Here is a 24713-nt window from a genome sequence, read left to right on the forward strand (position 1 = left end):
AATGGCTGAGATGTGCACCCTTTCAAGCCCTAGTTGAGCTAAGAAACAGGAAAGCAAAGTATAGGAATCGCATCAGTCTCACGCATGGCATTACTGCTAAGCAATCAAGCTGGCCCTGATTAACCAATGTGAAATATAAATCAACATTGATCTGAATACACTTTTCAAGAAACGTACTGCAACATTTCTCTTTATGGGAATTCCATTATCAATACTGATGCAACAAAAGTTAAATAAAAAGCTAATTCTGGACACTAGTTTATTTGAGAAATAAACTAGGACACTTCCCCTAAAATAAACATTTTTATTTCACTCTCATGCACACTCATCTCTAACAGCTTCCCCACAAGTGTGTAATTTTTAGCTCACATTCTGAATGTCAGCATTTAATTATACTTTTATTGAAGCTTTAGTTTACTAGCCTTGCCAAATTACACCATATTAACATAGCACACTTTCCACAAAATACAGACAAATATATAAAAAAAAAAAATCTTATTTCCACCTGCAAAGAGAGGGTTGGTCAGACATACAACAGGTAGCAGAAGGGCCTCAGCTCTTCTACTACAGTATCCTGTCAAACTGAACTTGAGCCATCCCATGCTGTTAGTTTTGCTTTTATTAGACATCCTTTGTAATTTCTTTACAGAAACTGATATACATTCTGAAATCTTAGGTTTAAATCAGCTAAACTGATTCACTCTAGATTGCTGCTATCACTTTGTTAAAAGGATTCTGAACTCATTTTAGTAAACAAAACTTAAATCCCTTATCCACCTTATTAGGTTGTAATGCTTTTGCATTTTATTGGAAAACCTTTCTCCACAGAGAATATTGGAAGAACTGTGTTGCAGAAATTGCAATACTGGAGCATATTACTTTTGCACTGAAGGGGGATCAGGCTAAATATAATAAAGCACAGGATCTATATAGCAATAGAATAAATCAAACAAGGGAATGGTGAAGTGATTGATGGTACTAGGTAATTCGATTTGGTTCTTTTAGGTAATGTGCTTGTCACTGTCCTTTATCTGTTCACAAAACGACATTATGTTGTTTTAAACTCTTTGTGTGCCAAAGTTAAATAAAAGTTTTGGGGTGGGGGGCATTGGGGGGAAAGACTGTATACTGCAGGTGCTTTTCAGATCGCATAGGTTCCTTATCAGATAATATCAAAAGAATGAACTTTTGTGGTCTCAAAAGCTCAAGAAATATATCATGCTTTTTGGTGGTCCTTCAAAAAGGCATAGCAATTTACTGAAACTCATGTCTTCTCTGGGACATAGTTACTCGAATTGCATTATCCATTAGTCTCAGATATAACGAAAATATATTTAAATACCATTTTTTTAAATCAGTTGAGAATTTCTCTCAGTTATATACTATAACCATTTTGCAATTTGTTCTCATCCATTTCTAAGACCATAGGAAATCCTGAGCCTAAACTGAATTAACCGGAACTTTCTTAAAAGTAAAATGTACTGAGAGAAAAACATTGCAGTAGGTTTTCTATCAAATTAGATGAGTTTTACAAGAAAAAATGCTTACATTTTCATTTTAGACAATGTGCTCGTGTGTAAGTTTCAGAATACATCATGAACTCTGAAATGATTATCTAAAGTTGGAGCTTCATCTGTAAAATGAAGTTGGTTATTAATTTCTACACCATATTCTGTGAGGAGTTGTACAAATTTCTTGTGTTCCTTTCCAATCCAAGACCGCATTGAGTCCTGCACTTGGTATGGTGTTACATGAGTGTGAACTGTGATTCCTGTCTGTGCAAATTCTTTTAGTATTCTAGGACATGTAACCCAAGTATTACTTCCACCTGAATGACCCCCATCCAACCAATACATTGCTTTTATGTTTGTTATGAAGGAATTTGTGTCTTTGTCTGCCTTGGCTTCATTTAACTCATAAAGCAATTGATTCAAAACCACACAACCTTTACTAAATCCAATTAAAGTAAATAAGGAATCTTTGTCAGATGGTGAGCCCAAACTGATAGGAAGTGGTTGTGAATATTCTGCGTTGTCTATTGGGCAGCCATTTCTGGTACAAGTAGGCACTAAAGTACTGCTGGGCACTTCTGTATCTTCAACACCATACATGCTCTTCTGAGACACAGAGTTCTGAGCTAGAGTAAATGCATTAACTAGCAATGCATGTAGGTGTTTGAAAGCTCCAAAGTTAGTGCTATGCTCTGGTGCCCCAAACATGTTGCTTGCCACAAAATTGTCATAGCAACTAAACTTGTGCAGATGCATACGGGATGACTTGATGACCCAAATGTGACTGTTGGGGAAATGACGAGCAAGAACAGCAGCAGTATTTTCTAAACTCCAGCGTTCCCAGCGAAAGTTTTCAGGGTGGCAAGCCATGATGTTCCGATAGTTCTAAAGCAAGCAGAAGAAAATCAAATTGTATTACTACATACTAAACATAAGACTTAAAATCCCATACATGGAATAAAATCTTTACCATTCATGTGCTTAACTGCCTGCAGAACTCTCTCAACTAACAAATAATGGGGGAAAAAAAATCCATAATGTTCAAATTCAGTCTCAAAGATTCATAGTAATGACAGCAGAAATAGACCAAACAGTCCATCTAATCTACTCAGCAAGCTTCTTATGGTAGTAACTACCGCTCCATAAAGACTTATGTTATGGGTAGTAATATTAAAAATCAAAACCAATCAACTGTCAAACACTTAAAATTATTGCTAGCAACAGTTTTAGGATGAGCAGCCTTCCTGATAATTCATACAATGCTCCTGCTTGAACGTGCTTTGCTTTTGGACTTGGCCTTAGCTAATTGGTTAAGGATAATCCCCATACCTTCTGTTAGGTGATAGTTGCTGTTGCTTCATGCTGGTTACCTCCCCTACACCCTTTTCTTAATTTCCAATTCTAGCCTTCAAGAATCCTCAGTGTTTCTCTCATGCCTTTATGAATTTGTTTACTGTTTTTGTCTTCATCAGTTCTTTCAAAAGGGCATTCAAGGCATCAGAAATATTTCCTGACCTTGGTTCTGAGTCATCCCCTCTGAAGTTTCATATTCTAACTACTGAAGTTCCATGTCATGACCCCTATTGTCTGGAAAGATGACAATACCTGCTGTCATCTTTTCAGAAACTATAGATAAAGGTAACTAATGTTATATATCTTTTGTACTGGTCTCTGTTATGATTATGTTTCTCACTTAAATGTCATCTTTGTTGATTCTGTTATTCAAACTTGACTAAAGAAAATATTAGAATTTGTATTATTTTTAATTTTAAAAATTTTAAATGAAGACAGAGAATAAGTGCTAGCAATAAGATACCCCCCAAAAAAATCAAAACAAAAAAAAAAAGTCTGTTACAAATGTACTTACTAATTCCACAAACAAATGGAAAAAAATTAATGCTGTCAAATGATAAATTCAAAATGTTTAATGACTATGCACCCTTTATTTCAGGTATTTCTGGACAAGAGATTTTGGTAAACTGATTCAACATTCTATATATGCTGGTAAGTAATTTGAAATACTTTTGAATGCTTCATGTGAAAAAAATTAAAATCTATGAAAACTTTGGGTTGCCTGCATGTGGCTGATTTTACATTTCAGGTCGTATCTGAATAGTTTTCTGTTTAAAACTCATGTATACATACTTATGTCACTGCTAAGTGAAAATATATCAGGCAACCTAGGGTGGAATCTTTCTGGATGAGATAATACTAGACACAGAGGCCAATTTTCACAGAGTTTAGGCTCCTAACTTTTGGAGTTAGGATCCTAAATTAGCCCTTTTGAAAATTTACTAGGGCTGAGTTCCTAAATTTAGGCTCCTACATTTAGAAGTCTAAAAAGTGGGTGGCTTTGAGGCAGAGAGGGGAAACAAAGTTAGGGGCTTAGCATGGATATTCAGAACTAGGCACCTAATTTATGAGCCTAATTCTAGGCAAATAAATAGTATCCTAAATTTAGGAGCCTAACTTTTAGGACCCACAATTTATGTGAATTTTCAGCTGAAAACAAACACTTAAATTCGACTGAAAATACGTGCCTAACTTAGGCCTGGATTTTCTTTCTTCACAACATTTTGTGAATCCCGGCGGTAACAGTTTTCGTACCCAATAGCGCCATCGTAAAAGGTGGTGCTATTGGGTGTGCTACTGGCAGCGATAAGGGGCCTTACCTGTCAGCGAAGTTTCCACAGCATCCGCCCTGACTCCGCCCCCCTTAGAGGCCTAAATTTAGTTTAGCTTTTTTTTTTTTTTTTAAATATTTGCCCCATAAAGGCTAATTTTAAAATTAGCACAAGTACGCCCATACACATGCATATCGGCACACGAACAGAGATGCACTTGAATTTTAAATCATGCATACAATTTAAAATACACCTACCATGCATTAAATATGTACTTAATTTTAAGAGGTTCCTTGAACAAACCTCTTTTGCGCATCTCCCATAAGAGTTTCCTAGCTTTAACAAGTGTATGTAACCTGATTTTAAAACATGCTCACATGAGGGACATTCTCAGTTTTTCCAAGTGGTCCAGCAGATTGCCTAGTCAATATCGAGGTCTTCCAAAACCCTCTGGTTCTTCATCCTGCATGCCCCCAGTTGATCCCCAACCCCTCAGACTGTCCTGTAAGCCCTAAAAACACGAGATCTACAGATTTACTGCTCATCAGGGGCAGTAGTAAAGTTACACAGCTAACAAACCAATGTGCACTGCAGTCTCAGATTTTAAAATACTGAGTTATATGCACAAGTGTTGGCCCCACCCCTTTCCCACCCCCTTATTTTTGATGCACGCAGCTTTTTAAAATCTGGTTCGCTGTGTTGTGAGACCATCATAAATTTAAAGGGCTTAGAGTATATCACTTAAATGTAGTCAAATCATACAGATATTTTACACCAAATCTACTTAAAATGTAGGTCTCCTAAGAAAGTCACTTTTTTTTTTTTTTAAGAATTTCTGTTGCATTTAACAAATGAGAAAAATAACATCCAATGACACGTTTTAGAGAAGTCAGTAAAATAATCTTAACATGCCAAGTCTGACATGTTTCGTGTTTTGTTTTTCTCTTTGTGGGGGAAATTTATTATGGCAAAGGTTCAAAACAATTTTCACTAAAAAACAGAAATTTTAATTAATATATCAAATATGAAATATATAAATACTAATGATTTTCTTTATCTACAAAAAACATATGTGGAAAAAGCAATTTGCAATGGAAATATAGCACCAGCCTCAATGGTGAAGCACTGAGGAGCGCAGAATTTGTGCAGAATTCCCCCCTTTGCAGAATTGCCAAATTCGACACAGAAAATGGCAGAGGAGACCATGGGCATGCTGCGAATGGAGTGTGTGCCGTTTGCGGCGAAGATGAAGGCCCCGGCATGCCGTGAACGGAGTGCACCGCTCACAGCAAAGATGAAAGCCCTGGTGTGCTGTTCGCTGCAAAAAATGAAGGTCCTGGCATGCCGTGGGATGTGCTCCACTCGCGGCGAAGATGAAGGCCCCGATGAGTGTGTGTGTTGAGAGGCGTGTTTGTGAGAGGGAGAGGGGGTGTGAGAGAGAAGAGGAGTGGAGTGAGGAGAGGAGCGAGTGTGAGGGAGGAGGGGGTTTGAAAGAGAGAGCAAGGGGAGGGGTGAGAGAGCGGAGGAGGGTGCCAGAGAGAGTGAGCCTGTATGAGGAGATTGTGAAGGAGTGTGTATGTGTGTGAGAGATTGGAAGCTGGAATATATGAATAAGGGATCATGTGTCTGTGAGGGTGCTAGCCTGTGTGAAGGGATGGTGTATATGTGAAGGGGTATGTGAGAGAGAGACATAGGTAGCCCGGAGGGTGTATGCATGAGAGAGAAAGGGAGCTTGTGTGGGTGTATATGCAAGAGAGAGGGACCCTGTATGAGATATATGTGCGCGAGAGAGCAAGAGCCTGTATGAGGGTGCGTATGTGCACTAGAGAGAGGGACAGACAAAGCCTGTGAGAAGGGCAGTACTGAGAATGGGGTCAAACTCTGGGAGTGGCAAAAGAGTGGAAGGGGGTGAGCCTAGAAGTGGAAGGGAGAGATACTAGCAGGTGGAGAAGTTGGGGTCCCTAGAGGGCAAAGTGGCCAGGGGAGTAGGGAGAGCGAGTGGAAGGGACATTCTTACAGTGAATTTCTAGGGAAATTCTGCAGCTTTAAGTAATAACTTTTTTATGTATTAATTTAAAATGTAATTACTTAAAGACTAATTTAAATTGTGGTTTTTTGACCAATATAAATTATGCAGAATTTTAAGTTTTTGTGCCCAGAATTCCCCCAGGAACAATAGCTGACCTTTCCCCTGAGGTAGGAAAGAGTGATCGACTCTCGAGGGAATAGGGATGATCAACTATCAGATGAGATATAAGAGGGAGGGGAAAAAAAAAAAAGACAAAAAACCACACACCCCTCAAGTGGGTCTGCTATGATGAAGAAAAGCTAGCCCAAATCTAAAGAACTTTCTGAACGTTTCTTGCCACTAACCATAATTGTAGAAAACGCAAACAGTAGATATGCCTCCTATGTTAGCCAAAAAGGGGCTGGAACATATCTGTATTTGCTCTTTAGGATGGAACTAATTATTCAGCCTTCTTGACGTTTTTCAATGCAAAAAAGGACTAAGGACAAGGGCCTGAATGAACAGCCCACCTTTTAGATTGAAGACTCTGTGAAGGAGATCACTAATGAGTCAGAGACTCTTGGAAGGTCTGTTCCATAAAGGGAGGCCTTACGACCAAAAGCTCATACTTAAATCTGCTGAGATTCTTGGCAAAGGATCATGGGCCATGTGCCTCCTTACCTGCTTTCACAAACAATCTGACAATTGGTTTGGATCAACCATCCCATTACTTGCATGAGATGGGAGAGTACCGCTAACATAAACAAGAATGGTTTGGAAAACCATGTTCTGTAACAGACTATGATTCCCGAACAGAAGAAATCAGTGACAATGGAAAAGGGAGAAACCCAAAGAGGGGTGCATTCTCCAGAGCAACAGGTATAGCCATACATGAAGAGACATGATCATCATTGAGGAACCAATATAAAGCTTAACAAGTGTACACTGTGACCAAATCTAGCGAGCTGATGGAAAGCTTTCAAGTTTAGGGGCATAAAATGACTACAAGCTCTGCTGCCACCATGAATCTCAAAAGATGCATCATTGGCTTGATCTAATAAGAACATACCTTATTTCACCAAAGCTATCTGTGTCTCAAAGGGAAAATGTTATAGACTGAGGGCTGAAAGAGTTTATCAGATCCTAATGAAAACCATTCCTCTAGGCATGAACAGATACACATTCCCCAAGGGTGTAAAAGCATGCTACTAGCACCACCAGCAAATTAGTAAAGACTTTCAGGCAACCAAAAAGCCACAGGGGAGCATTCCATCAGCTTCTGAGCACTCATCCACCTCCCTGCTTTGAAAAACATGTCATGGTGAAGTGAGGAGCATCATCTTGAACTTCTCCTGGAACAATGCCCTGAACAGCCTTTGTAAAATGGGAACAGAACTCAAATGCTTTGTATTCTTAAAGATGAAGATAGTGGGACTAGAACCACATACTACAGTCTTCAAAAGGAACAAGATTTAAGGAGAAATTACTACTTACCTGATAATTTCCTTTTCTTTAATTTTGACTGGTAGATCCAAAATCAATGAGGTTATGCACCTCTACCAGCAAATGGAGAAAAAGCAAAGCTGGCATCACGATATATATATACCCCTGCAAAGACATCAGCCCATCAGTATTCTCTGCAAAAGCCAACTGTGGACAAAGTAACAAAATTTGATTATTAACAGAAACCCATTCCAGCACTTAGCTAACAGGAAAACACTGAGCTCAGATAAAGAGCGTAATAACACTAGTATAGGGACTGGAGTAACACTTATCAGTAACCCTTGGAACACGCAGACTCAGGGGGTCAATAGCACAACCATGGGCAAGAAGGTGGATTCATCTGTCCTAATTAAAGAAACAGAAATTATCAGATAAGTAATAATTTCTTCTCTCTTAGCATACGGACAGGTGGATCCAAAACCAGTGGGATGTACCAAAGCTACTTCCGAACAGGGTGGGAGGCTGCCTGCAGTCCGATCAACACTGCACACTAGTAGTTATTTAGTCCCTTAATGAACCTGTAAGTTGGACGTTCTTAATGCATTATTTTTTCTTTCCTTCTAACTTGCCCGCTAGCTTGTGTTAGCTCTACCCGTTATCCATCAGTTACTCCAGTTTTCCCGTAATTATTGAGTTCACCAAAAGTTTTATTTGAAGTGATATCATGTATAGCCCTATGTTTTTATTTACTATATTATAATTCAATTGTACTAATTGTTCCTTGTACCCGCCCCACGGCAACAGTTTAGTTCCTATGTAAACCGGTGTGATATGTATCCTATACAGGAACATCGGTATATAAAAGTTAAAAAAATAAGGTTGTCCCCTCACGGGCCTGCACATCCAGGTGGTAATGCCTGGAAAAGTTGTGCAAGGAGGACCACGTTGTAGTTCGGCAAACGTCAATGGGAGACAACAATCTAACCTCTGCCCATGACACTGCCTGAGCCCTAGTGGAATGAGCCCTAACCTGACTATGTAACGGCTGCTGAGCATCCACATACATGGCCGTGACTACCTCCTTAATCCAATGGGCTCTTGTAGCCTGCGAAGCCGGCTCGCCATGTTTACTCCCCCTGTGGAGAACAAATAGGCCATCTGTCTTCCTGAGAGGTTTAGAAGCCTCCAAATATCTCAAGATATGCCTCTTGACATCCAAGGGCCATAACAGGCGATATTCTTCCACATCTCTTTCCCTGTCCAGAGAGAGCAGAGAAACTGACTGATTTAAGTGAAAATCAAAGACCACTTTTGGCAAAAAGGAAGGAACGATATGCATCTGTATCGCCCCTGGAATCACCTGTAAAAATGGCTCCTGACAAGACAAAGCTTGCAGTTCGGATATTCTACACGCAGAACAAAATGCCACAAGAAACCCAGTTTTCAAGATCAGTAACCTCAAGGAAAGGCTTTCCATTGGTCAAAAAGTGGGGCCTGCCAAAAAATCCAAAAGTAGATTAAGACTCCACAAAAGCACCAGTAACTGCAAGGGAGGACGAAGCTGCTTCACTCCTTATAAGAAACAGCCACGTCTGGATTCACCTGACCTTGGAAACAAGCAAGAGCTGCCACATGTACATTTAATGAATTAAAGGTCAACCCTTTTTTCAATACATCCTGCAAAAATTCCAAAATGAGTGGAATCTTAATCGAGGAGTAACCCCTCGATATTCACATCAAGCCTCAAACACTCACCAAACCTGCACATAGGTAAGGAAGTGGAGAACCTCTCACTCAGAGTAAAGGTGGCAATCACCGCAGAATATCCATGCTTCAGCAACCAAGCCCTTTCTGGGGCCATACTGAAAACCAAAATAGAGTTGGATCTTCCTGAAGAACCGGCCCGTCAAAGCAGATTTCCTGGTGAGCAGGAAACTGGAGAGGACGGTCCATGAGGAGCCTTTACAAATCTGCATACCATGGTCTTCTGGGTCAATCCGGTGCCACCAGAAGCAGCATCCCTGTGTGACTCTAGATCTTCTGAATCATTCTGCACAACATTGGTCACGGGGGAAAGGCATACACAGTAGCTTGCCTTCCAGCCATTCCTGCATGAGGGCATCGATGCCCAAGGACTTTTGATCTATCCTGGATCCAAACTCTGTCTGCTGAGAAAGCCGGCTCTTACAGTGTCTCTTCCTGCAATGTGTGAGGCTGAGATCTCCTAAAGAGGCACTTCCGCCCATTCCATAAGTTGGGCTATTTCCTGCGACACTTGCTGTCTCTTGGTTCCTCCCTGCCTATTGATGTAAGCCACTGTCATTGCATCGTCCAACATTTTCTGGACCGTTTGACCCTGTAATCGGTTGTTGAATCACAAGCATGTCAATTGGACAGCACGGGCTTCTAGCCAACTGATGCTCCAGAGAGACTCTTCTGTACTCCAGCGCCCTTCCGCTATCAGCTCCTGAAAGTGAGCTCCCCAACCCTGGAGGCTTGCATCTGTCATGAGTACTAGCCAGTCCAGTGATCTTAGGGAAATCCCCTTCCTTAGATGATCTGCTTGCAACCACCACTCAGGTGTATGCAGATCTCCATCGGCAGGTGGAGAAAAATCGAATAGTCCTGAGACTGTGGGTTCCAACGAGACAGCAGAGCGCACTAAATAGGACACATATGCGCCCTCGCCCATGGCACCATCTCCAGGGTAGTCATCAATCCGAGTACTTGTAGATAAGACCAAACTGAAGGACATATCATGATCGTCAAAAGACGCACCAGCTTCTGAATGAAGCAGGGCAGTTTTTCCTCTGGCAGGAAAACTCTGCCCTGCCTCATGTCGAACCAAACACAGAGATACTCCAATGACCTTTGACTGAACATTGCTCTCAGCCAGGTTCACCACCCAACCTAGCTCTTGCAACAAAGGAATCACCTTGCGTGAGACCCAAAGGCTCTCTTCCAGGCTCTTGGTCCAAATCAGCTGATCATCTAAGTACAGGTGTACCAGAACCCCATCCTGTCTCAGCTCTGCCACCACCACCACCACCACCAATAACCTTGGAAAAGGTTCTGGGCGCGGTGGCCAGTCCAAAAGATAGCGCTCAAAACGGACGCCCCAAAACCGTGAAATGCAGAAATCGTTTGTACTCTAGCCGGATGGGTATATGAAAGTATGCCTTGGACAAGTCCAGAGATGTCAAACTCCTCCGATTGTACTGCATTTTCACTGAGTGCAATGTTTCCATGCAAAAATGAGTCACCTGCAAATGACAGTTGACCCCTTTGAAATCTAAGATGGGGCAAAAGGAGCCCTATACTTCTTGGGCACAATGAAATAAATGGAGTATCAGCCCATAATTTTTTTTTTTTGAGACGTGGGCTCTGGAACCACAGCTTGCAGGCTGAGGAGTTTTGACAATGTACGCTCCAATGCCTGCTCTTCTGTGGAGAGCTGCAGGGAGACACCATGAAAACTTCCTGAGGAATACTGTGAAACTTCAGTGCATAGTCATCTCTTATCACCTCCAGTACCCACTGGTCTGATGTGATCTCGACCCACCTCTAATAAAAAAAAAATAAAAAAAAAAAAATAGAGAGGTGACCTACCTCCTGATCCCAGGGGTGGGTTGGCACACCTTCATTGGGAAGCTCGGGGTGCTCCACTACCTGAGCCTATGACCTGACTGGGCTGCCTCTGAAAAATCACTCCTCTGTAGGGTCAAAAACATCTGAACCCCCTATTGTGACCCCTCATAATGGAGGAGCGCGGTGCCTGTTTTATCTTCTGGTAACCGAGGAACCTAGGTCTCAACCCACTTATTGGCCATTTTCTCCAGCTCGCTCCCAAACAAGAGCGAGTCTTTGAAGGGCAACTTCGTAAGGTTAGACTTCGAGGTTGTATGGGCCGACCAATTTCTCAGCCTTAGCCAACACCTAGCCACTATTACCGAAGCCAACCCTCTCGCTGAAGTGCGGACCAAACTGCAGCCTGCATCTGCCAAAAAGGCGGCTGCTGGTTCCATCACTGCCCTGGAATTCAAACCAGATTCATCAACCTCCTGAAACAGAAGTAAAAAAAGAACATCACACCAGGGGAATAACAGGAAGCTATCTGCAAATTCATTGCCATTGCTTCAAAAGCCTGCTTAAGGATAGCCTCGATTCTCCTATCCTGTGTATCCTTCAAGGCCACTCCCCTTTCCACGGGGATAGTCTGCATGGTAACGGCACACACACAAACATCCACCTTTGAAAAACGCATTTGCTCTCTCGCAGCTGGATCCAGGGGGTACAGTCCTTCCAAGACTCATCACACTTTAAAATTAGCTTCCAGGGAACCCCATTCAAGATCAATCAATTCTTGAATGGCCTCCTTAATAGGGAAGAAACAAGAGGCTTTATAAAAAGAAATTAACATGGGATCTTTCTTTGGCTCAGACATGGATTCCACCACTGGAACTCCCAGCATCATCAATGTCTGGGAAATCAGAGCTGGTAACTCATTGCTATGAAAGAAACGCAACATAGTTCTATATGGCTCCAAACCAGGAGGAATTTCCCCATCATCCGTGCCACCTGGGTCCTGCAACAGTTCTAGGCTTACACCAATGTGTCCTGTGCTCACTGAACTACCTTCCCCCAATGGCGAACCAGTTAGGGGAGCTCCAAAGTCAGGCAACCCCCTCTGGCAGCTCTTTTCCCATTCCCACATATGGCTGGGAAATAAACTCAGATGGAGGCAATTCCCCCTGAGCCTCCAAACAGTGCCAACACAAGTTAGAGGGAACACCAGGCTGGGATGCCCGAATATGACAAGAAGCACAGATGGTAAGGCACTTAGCTTTCTTTACTATATGCGCCATCAGTCTGTCAGTATGCTTTAACAGGCATCTGAGAAGAGTGCGTCCAGCTGTATTCGCGCTGCAAAAAACTAGGTGCCTAAAACTTAGGGACCCAAAAATTAGGCGCTCAACACTGTACCTTGATAAGCGCTCAAAAACTGAGCTCTCACAAGGCCGCTCAGATTGTGCACGTGTAAATGAGCTCATGCATATGAATGCCCAGATAGATGCCCCTATGCGCCTAACTGGGCGTCCAACTAGGCGCACAACTGAATGCACAAAATACGAGCTGATGGAACTGAAGAGGGCAGCCTATGTGCAGGAAAAACGTGCAAAATACCGCCACAACCTACCACATTGCAAACAAGAAAAGCCTGAAAGCGGGGCTTAGCTAAAAGGTTACTGAACCCACCAGGCTGCCCACATCCCCTAAGCTCCCCCAGAGGCTGGAATGAACGTCAGATTAGCACACCGAGAACAGAGACTGGAGGGGAAGGAATCCCTACAAAACTCCCCTATTCTCTCTATTTTATTTTATGTTTTTTTTTATTACTCTTACCTGAGCTCAGCCCGTCCCGGCTGAGTACAAGGTCAGTCTCTGGCTGCGGGGAGAGAGGGCAAAGACATTCACTGCCACGCTCAGCCTCCTGCACCTCCTCACTTTCCAGCTGTTCTTTTCAGTTAAGTCCACGCCAGCTAAAAAAAAAACAGCTACCGGACCAAGGCACTCATCTGGGAGGAATGCAAAGATTATCACCTCAGGAGTTTTCAACCGAGGGAAGGATCATAAGGTATCACCACAAGAGAGCAGGGCATAATAAATCTCCTTCTTTTCTCATTTGAAAAATGTTATTGCAATCCCCAGTAGGGAGATGCACGTCCACCATCTACTGGAGATGGAGAGTAGTGGCGGGCTAATGTCAGTGCAGGGGTATATTTGCCGTGATGTCAGCATTGCTCTGTTTCTATCTGCCGTTAGTGGTGCATAACCCCAGTGGTTTTGAATCCACCTATCCATATGCTAAGAAATGTTCATTGGCAAACGAAAGACTTTCCCTTGAGATGTGATTGGAGCATCTGCGGTGATACAAATGGGAGTTCAAACAATGATGATGCACTAGATGATGGAAGAAGCATAAACAGTAACCCATTCAATAACCGAGGAATAGCAGAAAACTATCCTCCAAGGATAGACAAATGTGCTCAGAGATCCGTCAAAAACTGGGGCCAGGTGCTGCTCCTTGGTTTCTGAAAGAAAATACAATTGAAGAAGGGGATATCAGTTCACTTACTATTGTCACAGAGAGCATTGCTCCATATGTCACTGTTGAGTGCGCAACATCCACGCTGTCAAACAGAGAGAGGAGGTTCAGATAATACAGACAGCCTGCTTCTTGAGTCAATAAGGACCAATTGGCCCCTAGACGAATCAGGTTCAAACTCAGTTGCAATAATGAACAAAGATCAGGCAATTTGAAAGTGCAGTTCATAAAAAAGTACCATTTTTAGATTGACATGTGAAATGTTTACTCTTAGGAATTATTTTTAAAAGTACAGAACAGAAACTAAATGTTCATGCTAATTGCTATAGAAAAAAAATCATACAAAAACCAACAGACAATTTCTAGTTTACACAAGACAAAGTTGAAGTTCAAGAGCACAGTTTTAAAATAACCTATTAAGAGTCTGGAAAAAGTGGGCAGCTCTTTGCAGGGGCATAGGGTGACTACTAAAGTTGATGGTGCACTAGAAAGTTTGTTGTAGCCATGTGAGTGAAAAATATTTTGAGATGTTAGTCCAAAAGAATTATAACTGACCCTCTCTTACGCTTATGATCTCAGCACTGAACTATTTTATGTACTCCAGGCCATAAAATGTTAAAATAAAACAGTTATTTTTGTATGCATTTCTTACTTTAAAGAGAGGCAGCAAGTATTATTGGGGTTCACTGAATAACTGCACATCCTGTTCCCACGGCTGCTCTCTCTTCCTATTTACCCCTGGTTAAAAACCACTCTTCTAGGACATGTTGCAATTGCTGCTTTTTGACAGATAGGATTGTTGCTTATCAAACCCTGGAAATTAGTGCTGTTTTGTTGTATATTGTGATGTATGTTTGAGATATTTGTCAATAAATTAGTATCTGCTTATGCCTAAGCTATGGAATATCACCTCGAGACATCTTTAAATATAATTGAAAGTGTGGCAGCTGTAGAAGACCACTTAGAAATTTGTTGTCAGATGCACTCTAAAGCACTTAATAAAAGAGTATAACTAACAAGGCTCAGACTTGTATACCTATTTTCCAGCCAAACAAATCAGTTCTGACTACATGTAAGATTATTTGCAGCTGAAAATTCTCCCAATTCTAGCTGGCCAATAGTAAGCCTGAGAGATGGCCAGATTTAATTCTGTGGGCCTAGCATCTCAAAATATTGTTTTCAGTCAAATGGCCACAGCAAATTTTCTGGCGCACCATCAACTTTAGCAGGTTGGAAAACAGAAAAAACTGGACTGCTACAGATATATACACAGAAACATACTAGCAGATTATCTAATCTTGATTGCATATACAAGGCACAGACAGACTCTACCAAATACAGAATAAGTGACCACAAATTAGATATACAAAACCTGAACTGAAAATCCAAGCAGCCAGAATCTGCCTGCAGAGCAACACCAGAGAAAGAAACAAATTTCCTCCTGTACGGTGCAGGATACAAAGACATGAAAGAGAAATTTCCAAAAACTGATGGATAAAAATGAAACACTTCCCAAAGAATAAACGAGCAGGAAAAACTCCTAGGAGAACATAACAGTCACATTTATATACCACCTCCTTCAGCCGAAAGAAACCCAAGGCAATATACAATAATAAGCATAAAATACCTAAAAATACATCAGAAAAAATAATCTAACAAAATACTATCTTTATTCCAAAAGTATTCCAAAAGTGCATTCATATTCTACTACAAAAAAAAAAAAAAAGAAAAAACCCACAGAAGAAATAGCAGTTATAGCAACAAAATATGCTGAATTCTTCCACTAGGCCAGAAACTTAATCTAATTACAGAGAATAGGAACATTGCTTGTTATTGTCCGTTCTTTAACCTGTAATGTTATCATACTGTTATCACATAATTTTTCACAAATATTCCTTTAAACACACTTTGTGTATTACTTTGGCAACACATATACAAATTGTAATGCCAGTTAGTTTCCTATCCCCAGGAAACCTCTGTCCCTAGGAGTCTCTCTCTATGCCCCTCCTCTCTCCATGATGTGAGAGAGCAGGCACCTAGTAGGGTGGAATGATGAGACTTGAGAGACTGCTGGGCAGCCTCACCCCCCCCCCCAGTATTTATTTTAAAAACATTTATAGCCCATGCCCTCCAATAGAAGCCTAACCCTCAATCCTCAGCAGCCTCAAAATAACCCTCATGCTACCCCAGTAGCCAAATACCCCAACCCCCCCCCCAGCAGCCTCACTCTCGGACTCCACCCCGACCCACTTCTGACTCCTCCCCAGCAGCCTCACACTCACCAGTATTTACTGAGCAGAGAGAGCAGCAGTGCTTTAGCTCTCACTGTAGAAAATGATCCTCCCTGCACTGGACTCTGTACAGATTCAGGCCAGCTACTGCCATTTCCTCCTGCTGATCCACTAAATTCTCCTGCTTCAACCACTGACTTGGCCTCCTCCCTTCCTGTGGCACACTCTTCCCATTACCACTTAGCTTTCTCCTCGCCCCAGTTGCAGATTCATCATCTTCCTGTTCCCCACTGAATCAACCAGCTACTGCCATTGTTGAGCCTCCCACCTCTGCATAATTGCAAATTTGCACTCCTCTATCTGTTTTCAGCAGATTCTTTCCGTAGATATGCTCATCCATTCTTCTGCTGTGAAGAAACTTGTCATGGTCTGGATCCTGTTGTTGGGGCACAGCACACCACTTTTGCAAGTTAGTTGTGTCTGTACATCACTGTGCACTATGCACAGTATTTCCAATATTCAATGAAATAAAAAAGAAATAGATCTAATGCACTATTAAAACTAGTCTTGCCAAAATAGTTGGAAATTCAAAGCAATAATACAAAAGCACAATCAAGTTAGATGTGTGATGACACTACCAAAAGCCTTTATCAGGATGAAGGTCATTCATGGTTTTTAAGTTCTCCCATGCTTTTATTATGAAGCATCATTACCCAGTTCAGAGTAGAAAGCCAGATACTAATACTTCCTTTTCTAATTGTTTAGTAAAATGTTCTAATTTGAATATGTCTTTACCTTGGGACAGGCAGGATAGGAGAGGTTGTGAAGGCAGTATACATAGCCCTGAAGGGCTGGGTACACAGGCTCCAAACTATTGCCCAACAATGACACCTAACTAGACAGACTTGAGGGCCCATTTACTAAGCCAAACTAAAAACCGTCTAATATAATGTGCATTAACACACAAAGGACAATTTTAACATGGTTTATGTTACTGCAAATGGGGCTGTGTTGCTGGAAAAGCATCAGTCTGCACTCGACTGATTGATTGCAATCTGTGGACACCACTTTTTCCTCTATGCAGATGATATCCAATTATCATACTTAGTATGTATAAATGTGCAGCGGTTTTTTTATTTCATTTTTAGAGTGACTAATTTTGAGTTAGTGATTACCGTGGGGCCGATGCAATATAGTGCGCTCAGCTAAGCGCACTGTTTAACCTGTGGTTGGATGCGGGTCCACAACTCCTTATTCTATACGGAGATTAGTGCGTCCAAAACGCGAGTCCAACCCCCCGCGAAACTAATAGCACTTATCACATGCAAATGCTATTTTCCCCAGATCCCCCCCCAAAAAATGAGCACCTGACCCTCACATTTTTATGTTCAGAAATTGCCTGCCCAGAGTAGGCGTTAATTTTGGAGCAGCCCAAAATATCGACTTAATATCGAGGCAATATTAAGTCAGAGGAACCGAAAGGACCAGAAGGTTTAAAAAAAAAAAAAAAAAAAAGTGTGCTGGTGGTCAGGTTAGGAAAAGGGATACTCAACGAGCATCCCTTTTCCTAACCCGTGGCTGAGCACAGGTTAAACAGACACTTGTAAAATCGAGCGTCCATTTTCTAAACCGCTGACAGCCACATCTCATGGGCACCCGCTGCCAAGGAGGTGCTAGGGGCACACATTTGTCCCTAGCGCCTCCTTGGCAGCACGACCCCTCGTTTAAATAATTTGATTGCACACCCAGAAATACTGGATGCATGTTAGTAAAGCAGGCACTCAACATTGAGCGCCCATTTTCCACGATGATTTATTGCATCGGCCCCCTTGGGAGTTAAGCTGGATCACTCATTAAACCTAGATATGTATATTGCCAATTATTTCTAAAGTACCTTATATTTTGCAGTCCATTTACCAAATCCACCCTTATCTGACAAGCATGAATCTGGCCACTGTGATCTAGGCTGTTAAGTATGATCAATTGGATTAGTTTAACAATTTATATACACATTTTCCAGCAAAGGCCAAATAGAAAATCCCACTTATACATAATTCTGCAACCAGAATTTTGTTTTGGGGGGGGGGGGGGGGGGTGTCCAGTTGTTCTGATCACATTACTCTAGTGGTGGTAGGGAATGCATCTTACAATAGCAGGCTCCTTTAATGTGGAATGCCTTATCTTTTATTTTATGTACAGAGAACAACTTCATGAAATTTAGAAAAATGATTTAAAAAAAACTCTTCTTTTTGAACAGTTTTCTTTCCCTTATTTCTTGCTGAAGATGCTTTTCTACATTTCAATATAAGATTAGAAATTTTGCATATGATTCGGTTTTAAGTTACCTCTTAATTTACATTTTGTTTTAATATTATATTTTGTATTCTTTTTTTTCATTTTATATTTTATTGTATACCATTGTGCAATTTTTTAATTACAATTGGTATAACAAATCGATATTACCATTACCTTCCCTGGCTTCTTATATTCTGGCAGGTACAGTACAAATATTTGGTGTAGGCTTTAAAATTCCTGCATTTGAACAAATCAGTTTATCTGCAAAGTTTATTGGAACGTTACGCTCCAGCATCCAAACTGAGATCAACTCAGGTTGCTTATCTTACTTTTCCATCTGCTAGAACTGAACATTCAACCCAGATATGAGAACATGCCTTTTTGTAGTACATGCATTTCCAATTAATGTCCGCCAGCTGAGGTACTTTGTTCAGTTCAAAAAGCACGTCAAGACCTGGCTGTCTACTCAGGCTTTTGGAGCTTCATATGTTGAGGAATGTATGGTGAATATTATTTGAACTGATTGATACTGTACCTTTTTCTTTATTTAAATCTCGTTGTTATGCCTATGCTTATGTTTAGTGTAGGAAATTTGTTTTCCATTTTAGTGTGCAACTTTTCTTTATTGAAGTGTTGAAAAGCAGAATATAAATCAAAAACATTTTGTACTGATAATGCTATTTAGTTGAATATCATTTTTATCTTGTTATGATGAAGAAAGTTTCTCTTATGTATAAGGATGTTTATAAATTGTTTGATGTTGCAATATTTAGCTATTATATATGTTTTTTGTACTGTGCATTGTACTGCTTTTTTTTTTGCTGTAAATCTTTAAACTGCACTGCAATATGCTTCAAGGTTTGATGGTAAAGGCATGTAATAAACCTATGTACTAAAGTGCGATAACACATTAACACACTTTTTCAGTGCATGCACCCTGGTTTCTGGGCAAAACAAAAATACAGTGTTTATTTGTTTAGTAATCCAGTAAAGCAGGTGTATGTGTGATGTGGCAGAAATCCAGATGTCAATGATACCAATAAAAATGATCTGGTCACTAATTTTCAGTCCTACCTAGTCAAATATTAACAAGTCTGGAAGAGATCAGATTTCTGCTGCCCTCAGTGGGTGAAAGTTTCAGTAGCACACAGCACAGCCTGAACACTTGTTATATATTTTGGTATCCGAAAAGACATTCCAGAATGAAGGACAGGAGACAGACTTGCATTATTAATTCTCTAGTACTTGTGTGTCATGTATTGTTTTCCTGGTTGCGCTGCTGAATATACCTAGCTATCTTAAAATTAGCTGGATAAGTATATCCGGCTAACTTTGGAACAACTGTATGGCACAACCAGAGTTAGCCGTATGAGTTATGCGGCTAACTTGGCTCCTCCCCAGAACACCCCTAACTTAAGCGTCTAAATTCTAGCCACATACGGTTTCTAATATTGCTCCTTTGCCAGTTAGACAGATAGCTTTTCAGTTATCTAAATCGCTTCTGAATATCAGCCTCTGTTATTTTCTGTGATATTAATTTTCTGAAGACTGTTTAATTGCTGTGTTATTTTCTTGTGTGATATTAATTCTTGGATGCACCTTTCCTCTTATGTGGCTTCATTTAAAATATTTTTATGCCACCCAATTAGGGTGGCTAACTGCCTGGTTTTGGACCGGACTGTCCAGTTTTCAAGGTAACCGGTCTAAGCTGCTTGCATGGCCCTAGGCCAGCATCTGAGTTGAGCTGGTTGCACACAGCCAATCAGAGGCTAGTATACTTGACTCTGGCATCAGTCCTCCAATCAGCTGCTTGTTCTTTGTCTCAGGCAGCTGATGCAGCCACAACAGGAAGTGCGGGAGGGAGAGGCGTGCAGAACCTGTGTCTGCATGCTGGAACTGAATCCACAGCTTTCTCTCACTGCCTCTGCTTCCTGCAGCTTAATCAGTCATGCTGTCCCACCACTGCTGCTGCCTTTCCCCTTCCCACCCGGGACCTATACTGCCTGCCACCATAGCTGCCTCTTCAACACCCATGGCTCAGCCCGTCAGAACTGCAGCCCCTTTCTTCCCACCTCACTATGGCTGTTTAAGAAGTAGCTCTGCTACTCACTGTTGGCTATGCCTTCCACTCTCTCTCTCTGGTCTTACTTTGCCTGGCTGCTTTAACCTCACATCACTATGGGCTGGCAGATCCCCTCCCTCCCCTTTACCTGTTTTATTGTTTTTTTATTCTACTTCCTCTGCTGGTACTCCTCCTCCGCCCTTTGATGGCTGGCTATCATCTCTTCTGACTGCTGCTGTGGAAGCCAGAGCCAGACAATCCAGCTAGGTAAATAGTCATTTTTTGTAAAGAAAGTAAAAGCCAAACCAGTAACTATCTTAACTTGCCCATTAGCAAGTTGGAATTACCTAATATTAAACAAAAATGTAGTGTACTACAGTGACCTCCCCTCACTGACCAGTATCCCCTCTATTTCCTTCTCCCTTCCCAGCCCTGAACAGTCTCCCGCTTCCCTACTTAGTATCGCCCTGTTTTCCTGAGACCTGTTGCTGGGCTGTGCTGTGTTCCAGGCAGTCCCAGGGGTATGGCTGGTCATGTGGGGTGCCTCTCTGGGTGACATGACTGGCTAGCTGAGTCAGCAGCTGCATAGGGAATAAGGAGGGCTCATGCCCTTACAGTGATGGCATGCAGCGCTGGCACCCAGCCCCTTGATGTGTGCATCAATGTCTCTCTCCCAGACCTTTACATTGCACCCTGTGCAGTTGCCCAATGTCTACCCTTTCTGGCTCACTCTCTTTTCCTCCTTCCCTGTCCGGCATTCCTTTGACACTCAGAGCATGGGTGAGTGTGTGGAAGGGAGCATGTGCGAGAGTGTGTGTAACGAAGGAAACATGCAGGTTTATGAGTGACAGAGTGTGAGAGTGAATGGGGGTTTATATAAAAGAGAGAGGAGAACCAAAAGGAGTACTTTTAGTGACTTTTGCATTACTAGTGAGAGGAATAATACATTCAGGATGTTTTTTCGTAATAGAACAGAGTTATATTACGGTCAAAAAGTGTGGATGTATCCGGATACCACCAGGGCTACACAAGATAGAAGAAAGAAATTTCTTAATTTAAGATCTGAAGCTTTGTTAATATGCTCTAAATTTACCTTGCGTTATCCTTGTAAATGCTGTGTGAAATATCATGATTCTAACTATGTGTTTTTTGAACTGTCACAGTTACGATTCTTTTTGGATGCACACCCTAATGTGCCTTAATCAGTATAGTATGGCTTAGATTAGGCATCCTTGGTTTTACTTTTTGTTTAATTTCCTATATTCACTCTAGATATTATAGTATCCACCCCCATCAGATTACCTATAAATTTGGGGTATAAAAAAATATTACTTAAATGTTTAGAGGAAGAAGTTGTTTGTATAGGAATAATAATTATTTCCTTTATACCACCTGTTTTCTCTCACAATGTTTGTTGTGTAAGTTAAAATGCAATAAAAATAACTATAAAAATAAAAAATAAATTTAAAAAAAAAAGAGGAGACCCCCCCTCCTCCAATAATCCACAACAATCTCAGGATGACTGGAAATCAATATGGAACACGGGATTTTTTTTTAAAAATCCTTATTAGTTTTAATTACTGTGTGTTTGCTGATGTATCTGCTGTTTTGAAATACTTTATGGGTGTTTGGGGAAATTTAAAAACATTTTATATACATTTTTTATTATTGGATGTTCTATTCATCAGCTTTCTGAAATATTTTGTTTGTATGGTTTTACTATTGCATTGTATTATGAGGAATAGTGATGTCTATGTTTTTCAATTGCAATGCATGCTGTCCAGCTTGCTGCAGTTTCCAGTTTAGATTTTGTCTGCACATTTGTATTTATATATTTTATGGCCTCTTTATTCTGTATTTGCTGAGGGTCTGTCTATGTTCTGCATGTCTGACCAGGTGACTTATTCTGCTAGCTATAGCAGCCTGCTCCACAGAGGGGAGCAAGAGAATGGCAGGGGATCTCCTTCTTTGCTCTGAGTTGCTTGAATGTAGTACACAGGCAGGATTTAACATTTATGGAAATGAGCATGTAGACCACTACCCCTTCCCATGTCCAGTCCTAGTCTACGGAAAAGATGGCAAACGCTACCCCCAATAACTACAGCTCTGACTGGTTTACAAAATAGAACATCCATAAAATTCAAGACACACAAACGAGAAACAACGGAACCCATTTACAGAGCATTTTTCCTAGACACAAAACAGGAAAAACCCATTATTACAATTGGCTATAATTTTCTGTGACATGACACTAAATCTACAGTTCTCCTTTATTTTCTGAGGACCGTGTCGAATTCTTAGTGCCTATGAGCTGTACGTTTTCTGTAGGGTCTCCAGTGCTCCCCTGTTTTCTGTGGCGTGATATAAATTCTCTAGTGCACTGTGCTATTTTATGTGGCGTGCAATAACAATCTATAATCCTGTGCATTGTGTGATATTAACTCTCCGATGACCGTGTGCTGCGTGATATTTTGAGCTGTGATATTCTCACTGACGCTGTGCTTTATTTTCTGTTCTATTAATTCTCTGTTGCACGATGCTACTTTCGGTGCTGTGTATTATTTTCTCAGAGGCACGTTATCGATTTTCAGGTTTCTGGGCTCTATGCTCGGTCTCCATGCCGCCACACCTACCTGCACGTCTCCGGGGAAGTAGACGACATGGTGCTGCGGGAGATGCCCGGAAGGCCGCGGCGGACAGTGGCGACGGTTTAGGCCTGGGGAGGGCAGCGGCAGGAGCAACAGCAACTCGTTGGTTGCGAGTGGCTTGGAGCCCGGCACCGACGGCAGCCTCAGCAGCCTTGCAGAAGTGGGAGAAGGCTGGTGGGAGGAGGTAGTAGAGAAGTGGGTCACGCCAGAATTGGACCCGCCGCACAGGCTCATGTTTCTAGCGAGGGTTAGCAGCGAGAGACAAGCGGCACGAACCACTCTTCTCAGCGCGGCAACCCGAGAGCTGTACATGAGCTGCTAGGAATCAACCTTCTCTTCCAGGGCCGGGCCTTGTAGCGGTTGCCCCGATTCGCGGCGCGCGCGGACCAACAGCACACCCACTCCTGCGGCCGCGCGCCCCCTGCCGGTCGCCCAGCAAACGGCGAGAAAGTGCGCGTGCGTACCAACAGCACGTCCACTGACACTCCCGCAGCCACGCGCCCGGTCCGGCTCAGCCCCGGACTCTAGCATACGGTGGCAGGAGATGCGACAAAACATGTGATTTGTGGGTGTGCCAGTGCGTCTTCCATTTGTTTTGGCGGTATTTTTAAGGCAAAGGTTTAAATTTCTTTCGTCCTGCAGCTCGCTCAGACTTCTGAAGAGCCATGCACACTCGAATCGCAAATATATGCTTTGATGGAAAGGCAGGGGTAGAGAGGCTCTGCAATGTATGCACCAGCTTGTGCACCCATCAGTTGACCAGCAAGAACAATAAGCTGTTCATGTGTCCTAAACGGGAACGTGGGAGCTGAAGTCATAGCTACTGTAGACTATTACCGGGAGGAGACGACCTTTTGTGGATTATAAACTGGTTAAAGACAGGAAACAGAGAGTAGGATTAAATGGTTTACTTTCACAGTGGGAAAAAAAGTAAACAGTGGTGTGCCTCAAGGATTTGTACTTGGACTGGTGTTTGTTAATATATTTATAAATGATCTGGAAAGAGGTACAACGAGTGACGTGATCAAATTTGCAGATGACAAAATTATTCATAGTTCCCTGTATGTACCGGATCAGTCCAGACTCCTGGGTTTTGCCTCCGCATCAGCAGATGGAGACAGAGCAAGATTTGACTGGCTCTGCCGTATATACCAGGATGGCATACACAGTCAGCCAGTATTACTCTATCTCCAGCAGATGGTCCAGGGGCACCACTCACAGTCTGAGCTAATTAAAAAAAAAATTGTGTTTGGTTTGGTTTAGCTGAATTAAGTTTTGTTTAAAAAAAAAAAAAAAAAGTAAGTGAAGTCTTTCCAGGAGTGCGAACGACTCCAGGTCTTAGCCTCCCAGGGGGTTGGCAGGTCCTGAGGGGACCATCCCCCCTGGTCCTGCAGGCTGCTGTGGCTAAGGGTCAAGGGCCCTACCTTGCCTATTGGGCAGCCCAGCTTGGGGTGATACCGGGGAGCCCGGATCACTCACCCCAACCAGACTGCTTCAGAACCCGTCGCTGGACAGCGGGAGAGTTAGACCGCATTTTCTGTAAAAAAAAGACAACAAACACGTCTTTTTGTCTGGCGGGGCTCTCTCTTTATTTTGTTGCCGCGGTGATCCGTTTTCTGGTATGTTGTTCTTTCCCCTTCTCCGTTTTCGGCATGAATTTTGCTTCGGTCGGCCCGGCTCACCGACGCCATGCAGTCCGGCGTGCAGCGCTTGTGGGGCTGAACGCGCTCGCCTCTCGCGGGAGGGCCTATGTTCTGCCTGCATCCCCGGAGTGTGAGGCGCAGT

General features: G+C 42.1%; 1 protein-coding gene across 2 annotated transcripts; it reads right to left on the reverse strand.

Annotated features, from left to right (window-relative positions):
- Positions 1 to 290: 290 nt before the first annotated feature.
- Positions 291 to 23458, reverse strand: C6H2orf69 (chromosome 6 C2orf69 homolog). Of its 2 annotated transcripts, XM_029606038.1 has the most exons (3): positions 22914 to 23458; positions 13723 to 13777; positions 291 to 2396 (listed from the first exon to the last, which is right to left on the reverse strand). In XM_029606038.1, exons 1-3 carry the CDS (start codon positions 22940 to 22942, stop codon positions 1584 to 1586), a joined length of 897 nt encoding a protein of 298 aa, XP_029461898.1. In that variant the 5' UTR covers positions 22943 to 23458; the 3' UTR covers positions 291 to 1583. The 2 variants fall into 2 exon arrangements, with proteins under 2 accessions (XP_029461898.1, XP_029461897.1); XM_029606037.1 differs by lacking the exon at positions 13723 to 13777 and having other exon boundaries at positions 22914 to 23455.
- Between the last annotated feature and the right edge of the window lie 1255 nt (positions 23459 to 24713).

The sequence above is a fragment of the Rhinatrema bivittatum genome, chromosome 6, assembly GCF_901001135.1.
Source record: "Rhinatrema bivittatum chromosome 6, aRhiBiv1.1, whole genome shotgun sequence".
Classification (NCBI taxonomy): Eukaryota; Metazoa; Chordata; class Amphibia; order Gymnophiona; family Rhinatrematidae; genus Rhinatrema; species Rhinatrema bivittatum.

Excerpts from the sequence above, each read along its gene's own strand:
- C6H2orf69 (XM_029606037.1), bottom strand. The coding sequence starts at position 23,240 with ATGTACAGCTCTCGGGTTGCCGCGCTGAGAAGAGTGGTTCGTGCCGCT. Across the intron at positions 2,397-22,913 it reads ACTTCCCCGGAGACGTGCAG|AACTATCGGAACATCATGGC; the intron begins GTAGGTGTGGCG and ends TGCTTGCTTTAG.